The 26,129-nt window shown below is 43.6% G+C and overlaps 1 protein-coding gene across 2 annotated transcripts in view; it reads left to right on the top strand.

The window, feature by feature from the left end:
- The window catches only part of PIK3R2 (phosphoinositide-3-kinase regulatory subunit 2), a 159,647-nt gene that overhangs the window by 82,383 nt on the left and 51,135 nt on the right, over positions 1 to 26,129 (top strand). For both annotated transcript variants that reach the window (XR_012236026.1, XM_073599585.1), the window contains exons 3-6: positions 8,391 to 8,483; positions 11,398 to 11,460; positions 15,675 to 15,806; positions 20,621 to 20,822. Coding sequence is in view for 1 of the 2 variants with exons in the window: in XM_073599585.1 (XP_073455686.1) it covers positions 8,391 to 8,483; positions 11,398 to 11,460; positions 15,675 to 15,806; positions 20,621 to 20,822 (490 nt within the window). In the remaining variant the exon portion in view is untranslated. The remainder of the gene's footprint in view (positions 1 to 8,390; positions 8,484 to 11,397; positions 11,461 to 15,674; positions 15,807 to 20,620; positions 20,823 to 26,129) is intronic.

Raw genomic sequence — 26,129 nt, 5'->3', positions numbered from 1 at the left:
TTAAGTCCCCTCCCAAGACCACTTCCCCTTCTCCAAACTCTGACAGCTTTTTCAATATCTGACCCAAGAAAACCGTGGGCTTCTTATTGGGACAATATACATTTACTAATGTAATCAATTTAGGTCCCAGTTTACCTTTTAAAAAAATAAAACGGCCATCAGGGTCTATCAATTTCTCTCTTAGGGAAAAGTTCGTGACCTTTGAAAGTCCAATGGCGACTCCCCTCGACCCCCTGTCAGGAGAGTCTCCATAGAACCACTGGGGGAACCTAGCGGAAAAAAGCCTTATTCTGGTGTCAAGGGTCAGGTGTGTCTCTTGTAGGAAAATTATATCACCCCTCAGATGTTCCAACTCCTTTAATATTTTATGTCTTTTACTAGGCGAGTTTAGCCCTTTCACGTTGTACGAAATGAGTCTAAGCTCTAGCATATCTGATAACCCGGTCTTCTATCATATCCCCAGCTCCTCCGAGCACGTCCTGCAGTACCCCCCCACCCCCACCCCACCCTCCCCTCCCATTTGCTTCCCCCCCCCCTTACCCCCCTTCCTCCCCCACCCCACCCCCCCAATGGTGAGATTGTCACCCTGAGTCCCCTGACTTGGAACTACTCCCATTCCAATCTACGGAACTCCCTCCCCAGGGTGGAGCACAAGCGGCAGCAACTAATGTCTCCCCTCCCTCCCAAGGGGAAAGAGGGTATGAGGTGTACCTTTTTCCCATTGTCCGGTGGTCCCGCTTCTAGTTGTTTCCACCCCTAACCCATCCCCACCCCCCCAACCACCCCCGCAGAGACAATTGACAGTGACCCCTCCGGCCACATCCCCCAGCCCATATATTTGAATCATATCTCGAGGCCACCCATATCGACAACCAACCCCCAAACCCCCCCCCCCCCCAAAAGGGAGGAGGGAGGGGGGGGGCCAAGAGGGAGGAGCCGAGAGGAAGAGAAAAAAAAAATTCCCCTCCACTGCCCCCGCCACCCCCCCCCCCCCGACAGGTCAAACATTTTAGTCCTCAAGGTCACTCAATCACACAGCCTGCGACATATCTGGGATGGGGATACCCAGACTGTTACAGAATTCCTTGAGCCTCTTCCAAGTATCTCATCCTGCTTGATCTTCCGTCCTTTAAAACTATCAGGGATGTTGGGAACCCCCAACTATATTTGAGATTAGATTTCCTTAGCTGCTCCAAAATTGGTCTCATCTGTCTTCTTCGTGCAAGAGTTCCTGCTGATAAGTCGGAAAATATCTGCAGCTCTTTGTCTTCAAACGTTATGGGGGGGGGCCCCTTCAAGTTCTTCCATATTCTTTCCTTGTCTTCGTTTAGATGAAATTTAACGATCACATCTCTTGGGGTATCTTGCTTTACATGGGGGGGCCTTCTTATTCTATGCACCCTGTCGATCCGAATGGCCTCGTCTTCTCGCTTTCCCATTATAGGATTAAAGATTTTCTTCATCTTTTCCCCCAGGTCCTCGTTTAGTTGCTCGGGGATGGACCTAATGCGCAAATTTTGTCGCCGGCTTTGATTTTCCTGTTCTTCCATCCTAAATGCCATAATGCGATTTTCATTCCGCAATTTGCTAACTTGATCTTTTAATTCGGAGATTTCTTTGGTTTGAAGCGCTGATAATTCCTCTACCTCCTCCACACGGCGAAGAAGATGCCCCATATCAGCTCGGACATTTGATATTTCAGTTTTTATCACATTTTCCAACTTTGTAAACATTTCAATTAGTTCTACTTTGCTTGGAACTAGCGCCATTATCCTTTGTTCCTCCCCGGAACTCCAGGCAGACGCCCCCTCCAAGTCCGATTCTTCACGAGTTTTATCCCCCTGACCCCCTTTTTGCTTCTGTTGTTCTTTCTTCTTGTCCTTTGTCCCTAATTGTTTCGCCTCCATTCCCGGACTTTTGGCGTTTACTTCCTTTAGATATTTTTGAATGGAACTGGTATTGAGACTCTCTCTGGCACTCTGGGGTTCAGTTGCTCGCGTTGAGTGGCCTCTCATGCTTCCGCCCCTGCCTGCCGTTTTCAACTCGTACTCGTTGAGGACTGTTTGCCTCAGGCCAGAGCTCCGCACGGAGGGCTAGGTTGCCTGAAAGTTGTAGCTTCCTTGTTGGGCCGGGTAGCTGGAAAATCTAGATGTAGAGGGGGGGGGTATCTCATCCCCCCTGTTCCCTTATGTATCTCCTGTCTCTGGTAGCCCGACTGGCTTATAGTTGAGGAAGGGTTAGACTCCCGCTAACCAGCTTTGATATATTTGGGAGAGGCTTATGCTGGGGAAAGTTCATACAGTCCTCAAAACTCAATGCTGACCTCACCCGGTGTTCCCGGGATAGTCAGCTCTGGGTCAAACGAGATGCTGCTGGAACTATGCATTTATTTTCCTTTTCCCTTTTTTCTTCCTCCCTCCTCCTCCTCCTACCTTCCCCCCTCTCCCCTTTACCCCTTCCAGCAAGTATAGCTCTAGCCCGCCTGTGTAACTTCATTCACAGCATAATGTCGAGGGGAAAAGATATATATGAAAAGCTTGATTTTGACCAATTTTTACTGCCCCAGGAAGGAAAATGTCAGTAAACACCCATATAGAAAAAGGCATATAACTTCCTGCTTTCCTCTCTCCCGTCAGGCAGTCCCACTCTTTTGATCACAATATCACAGTTCAAAGTTCATGCTGCTAATTGAGACAAAGGTAACACAGGTTGCATATATGTCATTAAGTCTTCTCATACCTTTCCTCCTCTGTCAGCATACTGTCCATCTACTGCGAGTGCAGCTTGAGATTTTAGGCCAGTTAAGGTCTTCCCTTCCGTTCCGGTGCAAGGGGTACCGCACTGCCGTGGTTGGGCTGGAGCTCCCTGCCTCTGGTCCCTTCACAGGGACTTGCTTCCTAATGTCTCATCCGCCGACAAAGCGGCTGTATAGCTCCGGACCCGGCCACCGCTCCTCTGCTCCAGGGGTCCCGTCAGGGAGCCTCTCGCTGCTACGTCTGCGGTGGGGGGCGGGGCGGCAAGGTGATTTAGACCAGAAAGCGGCTGTATCCCCAGTCCCGATCCGAGTCTCTGTGGTCTCTCACCCCACGAGGCATCCTCGGACGCTCTGTCTCTGCACCTCCGCCAGAGCTGACGCTAGGCTCCTCCCCCGTGTAGACGTCACACGCCCATCGTATCGGAAAGTTCAGCCCAGCTGAAAAATCTTGAGTCTAGGCAAAGCAACTTTCATCCCTTCCATTCCATGTTTTCACAGGAAATTTTGTTGAGTCATTGTTTTAACTTCCTATCTTTTAAGCGTTAAAATACTCAAAGAGCTTGGAATTTGCTGATCGTCGTCCAGGGCTAAGGATTAAGTAGTTAGCCAGGCTGCTTCTATACAGAGGAAGGGGGAGGCGAGGGAAGCATTAAAACCTGGCTTTGCATCTTTTTATTTACCTACTGTAGGTTTATCCTCTAGCAGTGAAATGTAGGGAATTTGGTGCATGTTGTAGTATTCAGAGAATATTACCTGTTTGCCTTACACTGAAAGAATATTCCTTTGAATGTGGTTTTGCACAAGATCAATTTTGAGTTTTGATTAAGGCATTAAGTGGCATTCTGAGTTTTGAATAATTTCCTTCTTAAGTCCCTAGAAGGCAATCAGATATTCCCTGGATCTACAATCCATGGTACTGTTACTTAAAAATGTTCATATTCAGTCATGTTTTGTTCATTTAGGAATGCGTTCAGCATTTTTTTAAACAATCTACCGAGCTGGCCATATATCCATTTTTGAAGAGGTCTAGTCCACCACCATGGACACCACTAATCACACATTGAACAGTGAAATTAGCGGTCTGCATGCTCACATCCTCAATAAAAAAATTGTGGAGTCTTCTAGAGCGGGGGGGGGGGGGGGGCATGGCAAGGATTAATTGCTTGTTTAGAATCTGCTTCAGATCTAAAAGAGTTACCTCCAGGTCACAGATAACTAAACTGGTGGTAATTAGGGCCAACTCTGAGTTAGGATACTGACAGACAGACATCTGTGCTCAGAGTTGAGCATATTTGTTGGAAAATTGGCATTAAAGTGACAGTTTCCTGTACAGGGCTCATGGGTTGCTAGGACACTGGCAACCAATGGTGTCCTTGCAACTATTGGCACATTCCTGACTCTGTTCAGCTACCAACAAGGAGATTCCCTGACAGACAGCTGAAAGTCAACATTGGCTGACAACAATGTTCTCCCCACCTTCTCTAATCCTGACTGCTGCAATCAATACACTGTATTGTATGTTACTTACTCCTGACCCTTGCACTCTATACGTTATGTTGTATGTTACATAAACCTTACCAAGGCTTTCATTGTCCCATTTGTTGGTTTTCATGAAGTTCTTCTTTAAAGCAGAATTAAAGGCAAATCATTTTTTTTTTTTCATTTTGGAGGGTTTTAACTTCTGTCTGTTTTTTTTGGGGTTTTTTTGCTATCTCCCATTGGGGAGAGTAGAGCTGCACAATTAATCGTTAAAAAATCGTGATCTCGATTCAACCCCCCTGACAATCTCTATTGCAGAATTTGCTGATTCTTTCATATAACAAGTGGAGAGACTTATCTGCTCACTCAGCTGTCAAAAGAAAACATCCGGGCAGTCTGCCAAGTTTTTAACATGAAACATTGTAACTAACTCTTTCTTCTTAGATCAAAGGGATAACATTTTGTGTGAAAAAAAATCCAGGCAGTCTGCCAAGTTTTTAAACAATTTGTAAATGCAGGAAGTTTAACCACTTAAAGTCTAAATGGGACAATGAAAGCCTTTTCTGACACTTGTTTCTTAAGGGGGTTGTATGGGTTCTTTTTTTAAAAATAACAAACATGTTATACTTATCTCCATTGTGCAGTTTGTTTAGCACAGAGTGGCCCCGATCCTTCTGTTCTGGGATCCCTCGGCAGCTGTCTCTGCTCCTCCCCGCAATAGCTAACCCCCCTCTGGGAAGCTCTATCCCGAGGGGGTTAGCTTGCGGGCATGCTCCCTGTCATACACGCTGCATCCATAGACACAGCGTGTATGACTCGGTCCCGCCCCCCGGCAGGCCGCGTCATTGGATGTGATTGACAGCAGCGTGAGCCAATGGCTGCGATGCTATCAATTCCTCCTATCTATCCAATCAACGGACAGACTCCATGGAGAAGAGGATGCCGGGGGACGCGCACAGCAGGTGAACGGGCTCAGGTAAGTAAACGGGGGGGCTGTCATTGCCAGGTGTTTTTTCACCTTAATGCATAGCATGCATTAAGGTGAAAAAACACAAACCTTCACAACCCCTTTAAGTTAAAATCAATATTTTTAGCTAGAAAATTACTTGGAACCCCCAAACATTATATATATTTTAGCAGAGACCCTAGGGAATAAAATGTCAATTGCTGCAATATTTTATGTCACACTGTATTTGCCCAGCAGTCTTTCAAACGCAATTTTTTTGGGAAAAAATACACTTCAATAAAGTAAAAAAAAAAAAAAAAAAACGAAACAGTAAAGTTAGCCCATTTTTTTGTTTGTTTTAATGTGAAAGATGATGTTACGCCGCGAGAATCATGAGAGAATCGTGATCTATCTTCTAAGCAAAAAAATTGTGATTCTCATTTTAGCCAGAATCGTGCAGCTCTAGGGGAAAGTTCCTTTCACTTCCTGCCCAATAGCCTAAAGTGAAGTGAAGGAATAAAGAAATCATTCAAAAGTGAGGGAATCCCTGGTTGTCAGAACTAGTGTCCCCATTAGAAGATTTCCCCTTTATTATGGTTCTGGGGACAACTCACAATTGTGTCTTTTTATTACCTTCACTTTTGATGATAACTGTCAAAAGGACAAATGGACATGGGGAATTTCCCCAATGGAGGCACAGACAGCAATAACAACCTGACAGGTGTTCTAATTCCTCTCCATTCTATCGAAAACTAAATAAAAAATAGCCTTTTGGTTATACTTTAACCACTTCAGCTCCGGAAGGTTTTACCCCCTTCCTGACCAGGCCATGCGATACTGCACTGCGCTGCTTTAACTGACTATTGCGACACTGTACCCAAATAAAATGTATGTCCTTTTTTTCCCACAAATAAAGCTTTCTTTTGGTGGTATTTGATCACCTCTGCGGTTTTTATTTTTTGCACTATAAACAAAAAAAGACCGACAATTTAAGATATATACCTGTATATATATATATTCTACTTTCTGCTGTAAAATACATACAATAAAAAATGTAAAAAATCTAATTTCTTCATCAATTTAGGCCAAAATGTATTCTGCTACATGTTTTTGGTAAAAAAAAAAAAATCCCAATAAGCGTATATTGATTGGTTGGTTTGTGCAAAAGTTAAAGCGTCTACAAACTGTGGGATAGATAGAATTGGACACTAAGTAACACTTTTTTGGGGACCAGTGACACCAATACTGTGATCAGGAAAAATGCACATTATAAATGACACTGGCAGGGAAGGGGTTAACAACAGGGGCAATCAAGGGGTTAAGTGTGTGCCTGGGAGCTGCTTTTTAACTGTGTGGGGGACGGATACACTGGAGGAAAAGAGAGATCGTGTTTCAGCTGAGCTGAAACACAAGATGCTCCCTGACATCAGCGGTTTGCCTTGTTTACATAGGCACACCGCTGCTCCGTCTCTCCACAAAACGATCGAGTCCAATCACAGCGAAAGCGGCGCGCATGCTCCTTACAACGCGTGCACAAAATCACGTACCGGTACGTGATTTTGCGCAGCTGGGCCGCCTTGCCGCAGTATATATGCGGTGGACAGTCTGGGAGCGGTTAGACCACTCCCACCGTTAGGTACAACCTGACCTTGACCACCATTTGCAGACATGCTAAGAGCACCACAGGACTTTTTTCTCTGCTCCACACCAGTTTCATAGTCATGCTCATATTTGGCGCACTGTTTTGTTTTGTTTTTTATTTTCATTGTAAAGCCAGGCAGATTACTTGTTATAGGTATTGTTAATGTTTACATGTTGTTTATACTCTTTAAATATCAATTCTCATATCAATTATAATAGGAGTTTCTGTCATATTTCAGGTTGTCAGTTAAAAATGTGCCTGTAAATTTTCCATGTTTTGTCATTGAAAAAAAACATTGCTCTTGTGGCTTTAGAGATCTAGATTTCTCTGTCTAGTTGAACATCAACAGTACAGGAAGTGAGGCTAAATCTCCTTGATGGACCCCCGGATAGCAGTGAGAATAGAGGTTCTTCCCACTCCATTCAAATCTAATGCTTTATTCACACTGGTACACCTATGGGGTAACACTCAGTACAGCATTCAGCCCCGTCCAGCCACATCCTGCCATAGCCTTTGACAGGCTGTCCTCAGCTGGGCTGGATGCTGCATGTGGCCCTCTTCGGCGCACTGCAGCTGAAGGGCTACATGTGTAAGGGGCCTAGTGATAAGCTGATGTTTAAGAGAGAAGTTCATATTTACCTAGGTGGATTTAGCATCAGACCGATGCTGCAGCTGTCCCCCGGCGACTCTGCACTGGGAACCGAGCCACCGCCGATGGTTCGGTTCTTACTCCTCCCTGAGCAAAGTGATGCTGCCTGTCAGTCAGCATCTCTCCTGCTCTGATCCTCCACGCTCATTGGAGCGATGAGCTGTGGAGGGGCGGGGAGGGGCCGTCTGTCTCAGCGGCTCGCTGAGACGGCCATCAGTCCAGGCAGCTGGCGGATCCAGACTTCGGAAGTCGGGATGATGCGCTGCCTCGACTGATAGCAGTGACGTCAGTGGAGCGCGAACTTCAGACTGTTCTCCGCTGAAAACGGGGCACAGGAGTGCAAAACCAATTGCATTCCTGTGACCCATAGGAAAAGCCAAGCCTAAAAAGCTCAGGCTGGACTTCTCCTTTAACTGCAGCTGCTGTGTGCGATGGCCCAGCCTAATTTAGTATATGTTAGTATATACCAGCCTTTCTCAACCTTATCAACACAGAGGAACCCTTGAAATAACTTTCCAGTCTCCGGGAACCCCTGCTAAAAATGACTATATCTAACTATAACTCATGGTACATTAGTGTGATGGTCAGTAGGAAGAACGCTCTTTACACTTGAGGACATTGGGAAGAACTATACCCTTACGGATAGCTAAAAAGATCAATGGTGTGAGTGGGAACTTTTCTGAGGGGCAGAAGTTGCTAATTACTCAAGGAACCCCTAGCAACATCTGGAGGAACCCTAGTTGAGAAACCCTGGTATATACTGAACAGTGCAACTTACACTGTAGAATGCAAGGTTGCAAAAACTGCTTCCAACACAGCCGTTTCTTTATTTTGAATGTATCTGTTTTTTTGTGGTACTGGCACTGATTTTGAAAGAAAAGTATGATCAGTATTTAATCATTTCTGTTTATTCTTTAAGGGCCTCTACTACCTGAGCTGGTTGATCAGTTTTGTTCTCCAGAAATAGGTCCTCCGATACTGGTCAAGTTGTTTGAAGCCCTTGAAAACAAAGGTGAGATGATTTATTATTTAGATGTTTTAAGTGTCTAGTGTCAGTTTTGTGTGGTAACGGCAACATAATAGCATAGATAATATAGTAAAAAGTGTGTATTATTGCAGTTTACACTATTTTTACACCATAGAATGTTTGTTTTTTTTTCCTAAACTGTGAAAAATGAATAAACCATATCCTCCTATAGTGTATACTTGCATAAATCCAAAGCATCTGGTGTAATTTTTTGGCTGCCTCTCCTTCTTCTGCTATCTGCATGCCTTACTTCTGAACATTCAAAGTAGAGTATCCCGGGAGGCAGCCCCTCCCCCCTAGCATGTTATAGATGATTAACAGTCTCAGCTTTGCATGTTTACTTATGCGATTGTGCAGGGGTGGGGTGTCCCTCTACTCGGGTCTCAGATTAGACTCAGCATTGTGCTGTGCAGTGTGTGATGGATGTCATATCCCCACCCCCTGCTTGTTGGAGGCTCAGAAATAACCTTTGATATGTGCAATTTGAATGGCTGTAGAGAAGAGAAGGCTGCAAATAAACAGGTACGGCTTATGTAGGGGGATTTAATTAATCTCTGTGCATCTCCTGAGGCTAGATATTTCAGTGGGTATATGTAAGGGTTTACAACCACTTTAAAGTGTTACTAAACCCAGGGCCCTGCATTCACAAGATCTGGTCTCCCACAGTATGCAGAGCATGGAAAAGCAATCATTTTAGTAAATATATACTGCTAAATACCTTTTCTCATTAGCAGTTAAAGCCTTGTGACTTCTATCAGCGTCTGATTAAAGTTTGTAGGAAGAGTTTTCATTCTTCTCTGATTGTCCTATGAGGCTGCAGGACCCCGACCCTCTGTCTGAACAGTGCTGATTGGCCCTGTGCTGATCACATACTCTCTCCAAAGAACTAAAACAACTCTCTAGCAATACACACCAAACTGAGCATGTGCAGCATGTCCCTGAGCTCTGTACTATCAAGAACTGATTAGAGGACAGTGGAAGAAGGTGGGGGGGGGGGGGGGAATCAGAGGAGACAGGATCAAACATCATTTTTACACAGTGCAGAGGATTAACCCCTTGGGTTCCACAGTGAATATAACAAGCATGCTTTACTGCATATACAGACTGATTTTACTGTTGTGGATTTAGTCACTTTTTAACACTTTAAATGCAGGAAAATTACTCTGTTGTATTGTACTTTGTTTATTTTTGTAAGAGCACTACCTTATTTAATACCTTTTAAGATATTAATGTGTTTCTTTACATTTTGTTTTCTAAGTGTTTATATGAAAGTGTGTGTAAATCTAAAATACAGATGTTGTCATGATCCATTCCTCAGTCCCTTGTAATAAAATATATTGCAGGCTTTTTTGTTAATGCAAAGCTCAAATAGCTGGTGATCCTGCCAGTCTCCTCCACGACGCAGCAGCTTTTGTGATGTGTTAAGAATGCTGACCACAGCTGCAAATGCTGGAGTAGATTTGTCCGCTTGCATCCTCCCTTATGGACGGGGATCTACAGCACAGTATGGGGGTTATTTACGAAAGGTAAATCCACTTTGCACTGCAAGTGCACTTGGAAGTGCAGTCGCTCTAAATCTAATGCCGCGTACACACGACCAGACTTTACGGCATACTTGGTCCGGCGAACCTGAGTCAATCGGACAATTCGATCGTGTGTGGGCTCCAGCGGACTTTTTTTTCTCAAAAGTTTGATGGACCTAGAAATGAAACATGTTTCAAATATGTCCGACGGACTTGAGTCCGGTCGAAAAATCCGCTTGTCTGTATGCTAGTCCGACGGACAAAAACCAACGCTAGGGCAGCTATTGGCTACTGGCTATGAACTTCCTTGTTTTAGTCCGGTTGTACGTCATCACGTACAAATCCATCGGACTTTGGTTGATCGTGTGTAGGCAAGTCCGTTCATTCGTAAAGTCCGTCGAAAAGTCTGCCATAAAGTCCGCTCGTGTGTACGCGGCATAAGGGGTAGATCTGAAATGAGGGGAAGCTCTGCTGATTTTATCATCCAATCGTGTGCAAGCTAAAATGCTGTTTTTTATTTTCCTTGCATATCCCCCTCGGATCTACAGCGACTTTACTTCCAAGTGCACTTTTAGTGCACTTTCAAGTGCACTTGCAGTGCAAAGTGGATTTGCCTTTAGTAAATAAACCCCAATGTCTTCAAGATATTGCAGGCTGACAAATGCTTTTAAGTCCCGCAGAAGATAATTAACAATGGCTAAAACTAAAGTCGGACATACATGGATCGAAATTCGCCCGCTATAGCAGAAACCATCCGAATTTGATCTAGAAATGGGCAAGCCAGTTGTACAGAAGTTCATCTACCAATTAACTACTGTACAACCACCCTTTTGGATTTTTGCCACTTGATCTGTGCTGCCAGCTATAGCTGGCAGTGCTGATCAGTGTATTGTGACAGCGGAGAAGTCTTCCCACTGTGAGAATAATAGCTTATTAGGAGGATTTCCCCATCCACCTTAAATGTGTAGATGGGAGAATTGGATTTTTTTTTTTTTTTGTTCTGGTTGAATGAAAAAAATCCACCCATCTATGGGCTGCAAAGTCCCTGCTGTTCTCAAGAATCAGGAGTTATTACTGTCAAATAACCGCCAAAAAAAAAAGAAAGAAAAAAGTATAACCGTTTTTTGGGGGGGTTTTTTGTACAGTACAGTATTTTTGATTAAATGCCAAAAAGATGCTTTAAAGCGGAATATACCTATATATATTTAACAAAAACATTGGTGATGCATATTGTAATAATCCTCTTTCATTAATTTACTATTTTTGTCACTTTCATTTGTTGAGAAGATGAGTATTTTGCTTGCTTTAGCTATGGGGGATTACTATGCTTGAGTACTAGTAAATGTAATTTATGACAGATTTTGTTTTCCTTCTAGGAATGGACAGTGAAAATCTGTATAGGACCTCTGGCTCGGAGTTTAGACACACATTAAAAACTGGTAAGAACCAGTTCATACAAGAGTTGAACTTATTAAGGGCCTTTATTGCAAACTCTAGGGTCTGTTTAGTTATACTTAAAATGAGCAGAAAACTTACTGAGCTAACTTATGTTTAATATTCACTTTGTATCTTTATATAAAACTGGGATTTAATCTGTATGTTTTAATGTATTTTCATTGTTATCAGGTTCACTTTCCATGTCAGTTTAGTTGTGGCAGTATCTCTTGTCCCTGTCTCTGAAGACTCGCTTTGTTTTGAGTGGCTAGCAGGCTACATACTGTGTTGAGGATTTTTCCCTCTTTATGTTATCTGAGGCTGGAGTCTGTAAATGCCTTTTTTAATGGTTATTATCACTTAACCCAACAACGAAACAGTGAATCAAACAGGTCAATAATACTGTAATTAAAGAAAAACTGATGTATCGACACAGAAATGCGATTAATAAGTTCTATAAAATCTGGCAGCCCTGGCTGGACACTCCGGGTTTGGCACCCTCTCAGCTAGTTCCCAATAGACTACTCCAAATGTATACTTCTAGCTCCCTAAAAGTATTAGCCACCTGTCTGTACCATGCTACAATAATACAAAACTTTGAGCCAGCTCAAGGAATTAGGGTTCATTCTTAATACCTCCTTTCCTAGGGGTTAATCAGCGGTATTTACCGCTATGACCCAACTAGGTCCTGGTTGTGAATAGAGGCATCATCTAGTTTCACCTTCCTGTTGGAAGATAGTTACCCTGTTTCCCCGAAAATAAGACCTAGCGTGATTGTCGGTGATGGCTGTAATATAAGCCCTACCCGCCAAATAAGCCCTAGTTAAAGTCCTTATAGGTCTTATTTTCAGGCTAGGGCTTATTTTCGGAGAAACAGGGTAGGGCTTATTTGGGGGGTAGGGCTTATATTGCAGCCATCACCGACACACACGCTAGGTCTTATTTTCGGGGAAACAGGGTAGTTCCACAACAGTTCCCCTTTTTTGTCTAGGACTATCAGTGTGTCATATACATTGTTACCAACCTACCTACAGAAATATACAGAACTAAAAGCATTGACGGAACATACCTGATATGATTATATTGTTAGAAATGACATGATTAAGTTTCATGCTAGACCAACAACTGAATATAATACTGTTTCTAATGAATACTCTGAAATGATTACGATGTATCTGTTTACAATGTACATCTGTTTTTGTGACACAATAAAAACTTTTCTGATTTAAAAAAAAATGCATTTTTTAAGGGTGATTAACATCTCTCATTTTATTCTGAACTTGCTTGTTAACTTTTTATGTACAATGGGGTTTTGTGAAAGCTAGGCTTTAATTTTGTAAATGGGAAACTCCTCTACTCTGTCTGTCAGGCTGTACAGAGGAGACGTGAGCACTTCCCTTTTCCTCAGGGGAGGCCTGAGCATTGTCTATGCATGAGCTGCCATTTAAAAATTTTTACCTCCTCCCTCTTTATCCCCAGCATTTGATGACATAGCATTGTGGAGGGACCATAGAAATGCAGACCAGCTTGTAATGACACTTTAGGAACTTGATCCTGCCTGGACATTCACCTTTGAATGTGGTGCATGGTGTTGGTAGCTGCTGGTTGCTATACAGGTCCAGCACCATGATCTGCCAGCAACAGAGCCCAGGCCCTTAAGACCCATTTGGGGTGTGCTCTCCATGGAGGGCCAAGTTTGGAAATGGTCTGGTCTCTTAAGGCCTTGGTCACATGGGTGTACCACAACATACACCCGTTCGAGGACGGTGTTTGCCCAAATGGGATGCATCTCTTGGCTGGCTTGTTACTCCCCTTGCTTACATCACACAACACAGCGATCTCTAGATGCTTCCTGGGTTCAGCAGCCTATAGTGCCAGGCACTAAAGGCTTCACTCTTTCACAGCAATGTAGGTCACCTTCTGGGGACACTGTGCCCTGCACGTGGCAGATTAAGAGTGCAGGGGCAAGGGGTCAGCTGACCTCACCTTCTCAGACCCTGTGTATGGCTCCATGGGGGGGTCATTGGTATTTTGTCTACACAGGGCCCTACTACCATCTGGTCTGTTTCCCCTAGTCTGACACCTTGCCTTTGCCTGAGATGTTTTCTGCCACTGTCTGATTTCATTTAGAGGCCGTACATGGCAAGGGTGACAAGTCCCTTCAGTTCAGTCCATCTCTGACATTCCTTTTGCTGCAAATACATTGCCTGTGGAGGAGGTCTCCCCCTCCTTCTAAAGAATCAGTTCAGAAAGGTTAGAGGCCATCTTTAAGTTTAAAAAAAAAATGATTTTGATTTCTTGTTAGGCTGGTTCGACCTAAGTTTAATGCATGTTTTTTTAAATTAAAATGCATGTAAATTTGGATAAAGGCAAGTACATCTAAACACAGGGGTACTTATTCTAGGAAGTACAAAGCTTATTTTTACGTTCCAGACAATTTCTCCTGTTTGTTTTATATGCTTTAATGTAGCCTAAAGCCTCATTCACGTGGCCCGTACTTAAGTGTACTTCATGTAAAGGGCCGTGTTTGTTCGCACAGGATGCATAGGTGTTCCATGCAACTGTGTCAAGGCAGTCCTATTCATGTCTATTGACATGCAGCAACTGCACAGACAAAGCCCCTGGTCCCAATTTTACAGCTGTGGGGGTGCATGTCCCAGAATGCAGACGATGTGCGTTCAGTGACACACATCCGCACCTGCACAACTGTCAATCTGGGAGCAATGGCTGTGTTGTGCAGCCACTGCATCCTAATATATTTAAATAAGAACACCGACAAGAGGATGCTTGAAACCCATGCAGGCAAACACGGCCCTCTGCGTGGATTTAAAGTGATATTAAAGTGATTGTAAAGCTACTTTTTTTATTTTTTTAAAATAACAAACATGTCAAAACTTACCTCCACTGTGCAGTTCGTTTTGCACAGAGTGGCCCTGATCCTCGACTTCTGGGGTCCCTTGGCGGCTCTTGCGGCCCCTTCTCGCATCGTATAACCCCCTAGGAGAAGCACTCTCCCGGGGGGGTTACCTTGCGGGCGCGCTCCCGAGTCTAGCTTTCAGCGTCCATAGATGCCGAATGTAGGACTCGGCCCCGGCGCCCGCGTCTTTGGATTTGATTGACAGCAGTGGGAGCCAATGGCTGTGCTGCTATCAATCTATCCAATCAAGATCCGAGAACCCCGGGCAAAGGAAGAGAGCGTCTCTGCCGTGGGAAATTACAGGGCTCGGGTGAGTAAAACGGGGGGGGCTGGAGGGTCGGTCACTAGAAGAAGTTTTTTCACCTTAATGCATTTTTTTTCTTATTTAAATAACAAACATACTAACCTGTTCTGTGCAATTGCTTTTGCACAGTGCATCCCCAATTATCTTCTTCTGGGGTCCCCCACCGGCACTCCAGGCCCCTCCTGTGTGTGTTTATTGACACAGAGCGGGTGGCTCGGCCCCATCCCCTTTCCCTCATCACAGCAGTTGATTGACCATAGCGGGAGCTAATGGCTACCGCTGCTATCAATCTGCCAATGAGGAGGGAGACACAGCGAGAGACACTGCTCTTGTGCACATTGCTGGATCAGATTGGGGTCAGGTAAAAAAAAAAGGGTGGGGGGATATGCAGCAAAGAAGGTTTTTTTTTTTTTTTTTTTTTTTTTTATAACAACCGTGTCATACTTACCTGCTCTGTGCAAAGGTTTTGCACAGAGCGGCCCTGGTCCTCCTTTTCTGGGGTACGCCGGCAGCACTCCTGGGTCCTTCTCTTCATCGAGTGCCCCCACGGAGAGCTGCATTCCATGGGGGCACTTGTGCAGGTGCGCTCCCGAGTCCTGCCTCTGAATCCATTGACACCGACAGCAGGACTCGGCCCCGGCTCCGGTGTGACTGGATTTGATGGATTTTTTTTTGACAGCAGCGGGAGCCAATGGTCCCTGCTGCTATCAATCTATCCAATGAGACCCAAGACAGTGGCTGGAGCTGCTGGGCTCGTTCTTATTGCTGGAATGATGGGGTTCAGGTAAGCAAAAGGGGGTCAGGGCAGCTGCAGCACAGAAGGTTTTTCACCTAGTTTGCATAGAATGCATTAAGATGAAAAACCTCAAGACTTTACAACTCCTTTAAGGCTTAAGAACCACTTTAAGTACACCCATGTGAACAAGGCCTATCTGTATTAATTGCACATTGGTAAATTCACATCCTACTTCAGTACAAGGTGTTCCTTCTCATTCTAGATATTTTTGGAGGTGATTTGGAAGCAGCAGATGTACATTTTATTGCTGACCTAGTCAAGACATATCTTCAAGAGTTGCCAAGTCCTGTAATACCTTCACACATCAACCTGGAACTCATCCAAACACTGCAAGGTAACATCTGATTTTCTTTGAATTTTACTCTAAAACTAGTCTTATCAAATCTTTGTCATCTAAGCACTGCTTTTTTTTGTCTGTTATTGCTAAAGATCAAAGAGGTATAAAAAAAAGGATAACAAACTATAAAAAAGTATGCAAACAATTCACTAACTAAAAGTGAGTGAGTCAACGCTCACTGACATAAGATGGGATCTCTGTATAATATATACTGAAATAACAATAAAATAAATGAAACAGAAAATAAAAAGTAATAGACAATGATACTAGTCCATGAACAGGTAAGAACCACAATGTGACTCAGATCAATGGGAAAAATGGCAGCAGGTGGTGACTGGACAGGATACATGCAAGTCGGCAGCTCCTTGTTGAGGTTTGGGATTCCCTCCGAAACAGAGATAAAAAGGAGAAAAACAGGGAGCCAGGACGGTGTAATGCCACGTACACACGGGCGGACTTTTCAACGGACTAGGTCCGGGGGACTTTTCAACTGACTTTCCGATGGACTTTCCGATGGACTTTCGAATGAACGGACTTGACTACACACGATCAACCAAAGTCCGACAAATTTGTACGTGATGATGTATGACCGGACTAAAATAAGGAAGTTCGTAGCCAATAGCTGCCCTAGCGTCGGTTTTAGTCCGTCGGACTAGCATACAGACAAGCGGATTTTTCGACCGAACTCGAGTCCGTCGGAAAGATTTGAAACATGATTTATTTCTAGGTCCGTTGGAATTTTGGGGAAAAAAAGTCTGCTGGAGCCCACACACGGTCGAATTGTCCGACGGAGTCCGGTCCGCCGGACCTAGTCCCTCGAAAAGTCCGCTTGTGTGTACGCGGTATTAGAAAAAACCAACAATACTTTATTCCAATATCCACTTACATCTAAGAAACATGCAATCTGCGTGTAGAGGTGCTGTGATATTGTGTGTGATGATCCAGGATGGTAGACAGGGTGAACTGGAGGGCTGCTATGAGTGTCCACACTCACTGGCGAAGACAGCTGAGGCTGACCGTGTCAGCAAACTCCAAAAGACTCCTACCACGAAAAACCAAAGGTGGAAACACTTGATGAAGAAACCACTGCCCACACTAGCCGGGACCCACCTTAAAGAAGCAGAAAGATTGATGTCAGATAAGGGAACATATAAAAAACATACACAAGATCCCCTAGAATCCTATAAGCTAGAACACAAAACCCAAGTAGATCAGGCCCCTAAAGACAAAGTTATCACTACAGGGTAGAGCTGCACGATTCTGGCTAAAATGAGAATCACAATTTTTTTGCATAGAGTAAAGATAACGATGTAACATCTTCTTTCACACTATATAAAAAAATTGGGCTAACTTTACTGTTTAGTTTTTTTTCTTTTAATTCATTAAAGTGTATTTAAAAAAAAAAAAAATTGCGTTTGAAAAACCGCTGCGCAAATACGGTGTGACATAAAATATTGCAACAACCACCATTTTATTCTCTAGGGTCTCTACTAAAAAAATATATATCATGTTTGGGTGTTCCAAGTAATTTTCTAGCAGAAAATAATGATTTTTACGTGTAAGCAACAAATGTCAGAAAAGGTTTGGTCTTTAAATGGTTAAACTTCCTTCATTTACACGCCGGAGTCCTTTCCTTTGAGGCTCCATGCACACTGAAGCTCATAAATGGCTGTTTTTGGGAGTTTGGGCATTTTTTTAACAGCCCATAAACTCCCCTCTGTTATCCTATGTGTTCACGACACATGGACGTTTTTGGATGTTTATCAGCAGTGGAGTTTATGGGCTCTTTTCTGAACGCCATAAAATCGCGTTCAGGAGTCGTTTTTCTGACCACAAAAAACTCCAAACGCTCATAAATGCTGATAAACTCTTAAAAACGTGGCTCACCTACATTTTTTAACCTTTTTCATCCATTGAAAAAAAAAAACCGCTAACACGGAAAAACGCTAATAAACGCTATTGCAAAAAAAGTTAAAAAACTTTGAAAGACTCACTGCAAAGCTACTGACGATTTTATAAAATAAACATCCAGTGTGCATGGAGTCTTAGGCCCCTTTCAGACCTGCGGATCCGTATTTAGCCATCCGCTTGCTCAGCGTGGATCGCTCCGTTGATCCCTGATGAGCCGGCGGATGACAAGTCCGTCTCTGCACACTGTGCAGGGACAGACCTGTCAGAGAGACCCCTCTCCTCTATGGGGGGGAATCGAATGATTACGGACTGCCTGTCCGTTTTTCCATCCGATCCGCCAGACGGATGGAAAATAGGACATCCATCCGTCTGGATTTTGCGAATCGGGGCGGATCGGATGTCAGCGGACATGTCACCGCTGACATCCGTCGCTTCATAGAGATGTATGGAGCGACCGTTCAGATCCGCCTGAAAAAACTGACAGGCGGATCCTAACGGTCTGCACATGTGAAAGGGGCCTTATAAAATAACTAAAAGATACTTTGTTTCTACTTATTTGTGGTGTTGTGATAAAACATGGCAAGCTGCCTAGATTTTTTTTTTTCCAGCTGTGAGAACTCTTTGCACTTGTTAGAATGGTGACATGCTGTTTGGAAGATTGGGAAAGGAAAAAGATCGCAATTTTGATTCTTAACGATTAATCGTGCAGCTCTACTAGAGGGGAATATCTCTTCTTGTATAGGGAGCTGTACAAACATCCGAACTTTCACCATCTGCCGAAGGTGCATAAAGACCCTATCTTCCCCTCCGGGAAGACCAATCATTGCGGCTATGGATAGCCTCATGACTGGTCTGTCCCAGTATGTATGTTCCTCCAACCTATAGACCAGTCCCTACCATCATATGTTCAAGATTATTCTCACCTTATAGACACACTTTCCCATTATACATGGCAAGAATCTTACACCTGGCTTTCTTTATATGTGACTTCTCTATACACATCTATTCCACACGAGGTTGGCTCCAGTCTGGCCCCCCTAAAGTCTGAAGGACCCTGTCCCTTTGTTTTAGAATGTGCCCTGCCTTACACCTAGTGCGCAGTGCCTTGGAGTCATATTGATGATGTCAACTGCCTTTGATGGGAAAATGCAGCAAGCTTCACTTTGCAGTGCCTTTGAGATAATTCATAATTAATTGTTGGTGCATTTGACCTCTAGAAAAGTGGATGTTTAATCTTTAAATTAATACATACAGTATAACACACTGTATCCTTCTTTAGCCTTTGAAAATTTGGGAGTAATGGCTAGCATATGCAAGAGTCTAATGTATTTGGTTGTTTTTTGTATTTATTTTATTCTTTTACAACAGGGCCACCTATCTCAACTCAAGCTTTTTATATTAGTCCTCACACTTATCCCAGGTGACAATGGTCACTTGGACAAATTGAGAGGACAATTTACCCCAGCATGAACACCAGCGATAATACCTGACTGAGGTCCTAAACCTTCCCTACTCTAAATCAGGGGAAAAATAGAAGAATAGAATAAACCTTTTCTTAAAAGAGAAGTATGGGGGGTTTTTTATCCCATATTCATACTTACCTAGGTGGATGCAGCATCAGACAGATGCTGCATATGTCCCCCGCCGCCTCTTCAGTGAGAACCGAGCCACCGAATACTGCCGATGGCTCAATTCTCTCACCTCCCCGAGCGGAGAGCCGCTGCCTGTTAGTCAGCATCTCTCCTGCTCTGCTCCTCCACGCTCTTTGGTGCGCTGAGCTGTAGAGGGTGGGTGAAACTGCCAACTCAGTCTCTCAGCGGCTCGCTGAGAGGCCTATCAGTCCAGGCACCTGGCGGATCCAGACTTCCAAAGTCGGGATAACGCGGTGCCTAGACTGATTTCTGTGAGGCGGACTTCAGATCGCTCTCTGCTGAAAACAGGTCACAGGAGTGAAAAACGAATTGCACTCCTGTGACCTATAGGAGAAGCTCAGGCTGGACTTTTCCTTTAATGTATTTCTTGGTCTGACTTTCACTTTAATAGTCTTAGCTGACTGCTGGTTTTTTATAAATCTGTGAACACTATTAAAGGTTGTCACAGTAATCACATGATAGGGTACCAATCAGAGAGTCTCCTGATCATTGGTCGAAACCAAGACTGACAGTGCCAGCAAAGTTTCAGAAAAGGGAATTTGGATTTGCATTACCCCAGCACGTGCAAAGTTAAACTACTGGTTGCAGACAGGAATGTGTTAAAGCAGAACTTACAGTAACTGTATCTGAGTACCATAAACTGAAAATTTTATTTTTGATATTCAAAAAAAACTCGTTTATCCATGTTTACATGCTTTATTTTGTAGGGGAAATTACTTTGAAACACACCCCCTTGCATTTCTAGCCACCGCTATCCCAAGTAAGGGAAGATGATTTATGTAGCATTATCTTCATGTAATCCATCTGCCCTTAGCTAGGTATGCAGGGAGGAGGGTGCGCTTACCTAAAAAAAAAGCCCTACCTCCGCCTCCCTCAGAGGAAAGAAAAAAATGCCCATAAAGGCTCATGGTATGTATATCATAATTTTAGCCTAGGCTAGAAACCAGGAAGTAAGTGCAAAAATGTGTAATAAAAAAACATTAAAACAAAAAAATATATAATACCTTCATATCTATTAACTAATGCTAGCAGCATAAGGATTAAAAATAAGTAATGTTGAATGAGAAAGTTTAGTTTCGCTTTAATCTGTTTTCTATTTTCATAGCAGAAAGATGTTGCCACCATTAGTCAGCATCCTCACGAAACAAGCAAAAAACACTCAAGTGAGATAATGGACTAACTCTAAATGTACCATACATTTTTTTTCTTTTTTCTAATGCATTAGTTCTTGTTTTTTCTGTCACACAGATCCTAGTGAAGACGAGCAGAAGAGAGCACGTATTTCTTCAATTTTACAACCACCTACTGTTCCTATTCAGCATGTTCTCACTTTACAGTGTATACTTTGGCACATTGGAAAGGTATGCAGCTTTGGCAGCGTTAATGGATTCAACGTGAAGATAGCTGCAGAGATCTTTGGACCATTGTTGGTTCGGCCTGTGATCACAGGGTGAGTGCTTTTGTTTTTGATCTAGCTCTCTTTTAATTTTATACAAACGTTTAAGGTTTATTTTTGCCAAGTGTTCACTGTAAAACAGTTTAGCAAGTCTCCAGTAATCAACAAAATCCTCTATATTAAATTGCTAGCCCCTGGGTTGTAATATTGCTTCGGACACTGGATCCTGAGTGGGCACTCACATCGGCACTATGCAGGTCTAGGGCCAAGGTCCATTGCTATAGAAACTAGACCCTGAAGACCATTTGAGGGTGTGCTTTATACAGGGACCAGCAACAAAGATAGGTTTTAGAGGGTCACCATGTATCTCTAACTTGTTACTGTAACAGGGACTTTGTTTGGAATGTATTCACTTTACAGTGTAAAGGTTTCTAACATGGCGCAAAAACGTAACCACTCAGAGCTTCGTGTCATGTGCATAACCTGGTGTTACATCACACCAAAGGTCACAGACTTTACCTCCACCTCTGCCTAGACCCCTTATAAGGTAACCAGTCGGTTTCTCTGGACCTTTTGCCACAAGGACCTCATTTTGGGACAATCTGCGCCCCTGTTGCTGCATATTTCTTCTCAGACATGCTATATTCCGCACCCTACTCTGAGTACCCCTCAGGGAAATATCTTTACTTGTAGCTATTGTGGAATTGAAGTGAAAGGGAGCCACAGCAAAAACCCCTGTGAACATTTGTTCTGTTCAACCTCAGTTTCAGAGTGACAATGCTTCCCTTTCATCAGAGCCGCACCTGATTTTAACACCAGTTTCTGCATCCAATTTTGGCTCTGTCTCAAGCACGCAAGAGGTTCTGCCTGACTAAGGCAGATTTTTCCTAAACTATGTCACAATTTCTTGGACAGCTAACCACTGTACACTGGTACAACATGCCAGACTCCTTCTCCAGCTCCACAGTCTCTACCTGAGAATAATCCCAATATACCGTCCCTGAAATACAAGAGAATGAAATTAAAAGGACCCAGAGGCGGAGTTAGAGAAAACTGTGGAAGATTTCCATACACCTGATGCTCACTTCTTCTGTACGCAGGAGCCTTGGCATTGTTGAATTTGACTGTCCCCCTTTTTGTCACGTCCCTATTTGGGTACAAAGTGACCTGCTAAATCTAGAAGATATTTCCTGTTCATAAACAAATAGAATTTTATGATGATTGAATCAATCCAATAAGGATTTTCATTCCTCTGAAAAGCCGAGATCTATCCAGTGGAAATAGAGTTCACTAAAAAGTGGTCTTTTCCAGTAGTTGGTCTGCCATCTCAGTCTCAAACATCTCACTGTACCAATTGAAGATGTTCCTTCATTCAAAGATTCTACAGATAGGACGTTTGGGACACTCTTAAAGGCTCTCTTTACACTTGTAGCCCCAGCTCTGTCTATCCAACTGCAGCTAACTGGACTAGGGCAATGAACAAACCAACATGATCTTGTATTCCAGGACTGTGCTTTAATTGAGCAAATACATCATTTACCTTTTGTGTTGCTCTTTTCTTGTTCAAAGGTTTCTACCTTAGAGAACAGCAGTTGCAATAGCAATAAAGCCCCAAGGTTGTGATGCCTAAGTAAAACAATTTGAAAAAGTCATGCAAGTTTCAGGAGTGGTAAACTAACAGATAGTCTGGGAACCTTGTTTCCACTCTTAATAGAGAAAAACATCCAATATTGAAAAACAAGTTCCCACGTATTCTAACAACATAATGTAACATAATATATAGTGTTACAAGAACAGGGTGGGAGTCCAAGATACTGCTTTGAGATCATATGCCTAGAGATAAGACCAGGGCAATTAAATTCTTTAAGATGTGTTCAAAACATGAAATATGGTCTAAAGAGAATTGAGTTTGCAGGCCAGAGGTGTAAAAGTGTTTACCTGTAGGTATCTAAAGACCTCAGATCGTGGTAGTTTATGGGTCTCATGCAGGGTCAAGAAGGAAAGCAACCTGCTAGGCAAACTAGCCAATGCAAACGAACAAGATTAAGAGGTTGCCAGGGGACAAAGGAAGCCGGAGCCACTAGAGCTGGATAAAAGGTCGGATGGAATGAGAGGAGCGGTCAATGGGTGGATAAAAGCTGGCATGGTCCTTTGATGTGGTTCAATAGTCTAAGAGAATGTGGGGAGGGAGAATTAGAAATACAGTACACCTACACTCTGTCAAAGCCATAACAGGTTATTGAGTGGGAAAGTGTCAGCCTGCAGCTTCAAGGCCTACCCACATGGGATTCTCTGCATTTGGGCCAGCTTCCTATTTTGCAAGATGGCCAAGATCACCACTCAAACGTGGAATAAACAAGATCACTTTAGGAAGCAGGGGTTTAATTGGACCCCAGATATAGCTACTCTGCTCTTTTGTGTGCATGCCTTAGAACAGAGTTTTTCAACCATAGTGCTGCAAAGAGTCCTCAGGGGTTCCGCAGCAAAAGCACAAAAAAAACGCCCCAACTAAGGTAGGCAGGTAAATGAAATATTCTTTACTACCGGCTCAAGTTTGTTGTTTTTTTTCTTGTTTTTGTAACCACAATGCCGGTCTTTTTTGTGCCTTTTAAACTCACATTAAACCTCCTTTGTGCTGTGTGGGCTGCCCTCCTGCGTCCTGCCAAATCATGACATAATCAGTTGCTAAGGAGGTCTTCATCAGCCTGCTCAGCAGTCTTGGTTTCCCCTGACTTGCCTCCAGAGATGATACGGAGGAACAGGTTAGAGGGGGCAGGGGCTGTTGGTGGCGCTCTCCTTTGACGTCACATGCAGCTCTCCTCCCTTAGCTTCTCACCATGCAGCTGGAAGTGTTGGATGGGACCGGGGGTGTGGCCACCTCCTTCCCTCCTCACACAGGTGGCTGCTATGGTTGATCAAGGCTGAAGATGAAGGAGCAGAGAAAACAGCCCTGCAAGTGTCCCTTCATCTTCAGTGGTGCGTTGTAAGTGGCAGATTGCGAGAGGCTTCTCCAGCAGGAATTCCATGTTTTTGCACCCTGACTGACACTACCATACTGCTCACTGACTAACGCTGCATACTGCTTACTCACACTACATATCGCTCACTGATGCTACCATATCGCTCACTGACTGCCTCTACTATACCGCTCACTGACTGATGCTACCATACCGCTCACTGACTGATGCTACCATACCGCTCACTGACTGATTGCTACCATACCGCTCACTGACTGATTGCTACCATACCGCTCACTGACTGATTGCTACCATACCGCTCACTGACTGATTGCTATCATACCGCTCACTGACTGATTGCTACCATACCGCTCACTGACTGATTGCTATCATACCGCTCACTGACTGGTTGCTACCATACCGCTCACTGACTGGTTGCTACCATACCGCTCACTGACTGATTGCTACCATACCGCTCACTGACTGATTGCTATCATACCGCTCACTGACTGATTGCTACCATACCTCTCACTGACTGATTGCTATCATACCACTCACTGACTGATTGCTATCATACCGCTCACTGACTAATTGCTACCATACCGCTCACTGACTAATTGCTACCATACCGCTCACTGACTGATTGCTACCATACCGCTCACTGACTGATGCTACCATACCACTCACTGACTGATTGCTACCATACCGCTCACTGACTGATTGCTATCATACCGCTCACTGACTAATTGCTACCATACCGCTCACTGACTGATTGCTACCATACCGCTCACTGACTGATGCTACCATACCGCTCACTGACTGACACTACCATACCTCTCACTGACTGCTCTACCGCTGCATACTGCCCTGTCCTGGCAGCACATACTGCCTAAATATTTATACAGGTACAAGGCAACTCTGTGTCATAACCTACTGACCACAAAACTCTGCCTCACATACCACATTTTAGAGCTTGTTCACACCAGGTGAATGTGCGAGAAATTTCTTGTTTTCCCACACCACACAAAAACTTGCCTTTTGCAGACGCATGTGGGTGCTATTAATTCTCAATGGCACTGCCATGCATCTAGCAAATGCACATGCGTTTGCACCCGCTAAAATGCATGGTACTTCAGTGATTTTAAGAATTGTGCCTTTCTTGCTTGTTTCATGTGCATAGGGCAACCCATTGAAAAACACAATGCGTGGGAATGCACAAAAATGTGCATGTGTGCTCGGACGCACCTCCTGGTGTACCCCGAGATTGTGCAGAATTCTAAAGGGTGCCTAGACCAAAAAAAGGCTGAGAAACACTGCCTTAGAACATGTAATTACACACATTTCCAGAAGGGCTGCATTCTCCATTCACATGCACAGAATTTTGTGGCTAAGTGCCTGGTGAGTTAGAGCTGTCTATAAAAGACACCTCCATGCCCTTTGAATGAGGACAGCTCTTTGAGGCACTTCATTCTTTAAAGTTATCACATAAGGGAAGGTTCTTTTCCCACAGCAGAAAATTCATGACCTCCTCCCCTCCTCAGTAGCTTCTACATCCATCCAGAGTATGTATAACAATACATGCAGAAATGTAGATTCCAGTGTAAAAAAGATAGTTATGAATTTTATGTGCTAAAAGATATTTCTATCGCTAAAATTGGTGCAAATATCCACTGTGCCATAGGTATATTCGTATTAAATCCTGGTATATCAAGCCAAGGTGCCCACAATTTCTCAAATTTGCCCTGACATCCCCTGTGCTGATTTATATATACCGCTCAAAGGGTATTTCCAACTGAACTAATCCATTCATTCGTAGAGGGAGGATCAATGTATTTCCAATGATATAATAATAATTTACATGCCGGGAAAAGAGCTTTAGATATTGCCTACCTGGTAAATTCTTTGGGCTCTACGTTCCCCAGAATGCCTAATAGACAACACTTAGGATCCTTGGCACAGTAGCTTGAAACACCCCGTTGAGAGTATCAACCACCCATTTCCAGTGCAGTTTGGGATAGCACCACAGCAGGTGGATTAAATCTCCATGATCCCACTTGCATTTAATGCAAAGAGGATCTACCTGAATGCTCTTTTATTTGCAACCGCAGTGGAGTGTATTGAACCCTGAGTAGAATATATAATTAATATACAATTTCTGGGAAATATTGAGAGAAAAAGTGACTACAGACAGAAAAGCCTCCTCCTATTTGTCTCCTGTCAGAGACCCTATGTCATTTTCCCACTGCACCATAACCTTCACAGGATGATCAAAGAGAAACTCCTTCAATAACTTAGAATAACATTGTGATTTTAAACTTTTAGATGTATTAGTGACTGACACTACTAAACGGCATCCTCTTGGCCCCAGTCTGTAAGTCTGAAAAAAGGCAAAAATGTGGTGGAG

This window comes from Aquarana catesbeiana, linkage group LG01 (genome assembly GCF_042186555.1).
Source record: "Aquarana catesbeiana isolate 2022-GZ linkage group LG01, ASM4218655v1, whole genome shotgun sequence".
Taxonomy (NCBI): Eukaryota; Metazoa; Chordata; class Amphibia; order Anura; family Ranidae; genus Aquarana; species Aquarana catesbeiana.
This window is presented reverse-complemented; position numbering and strand designations above follow the sequence as displayed.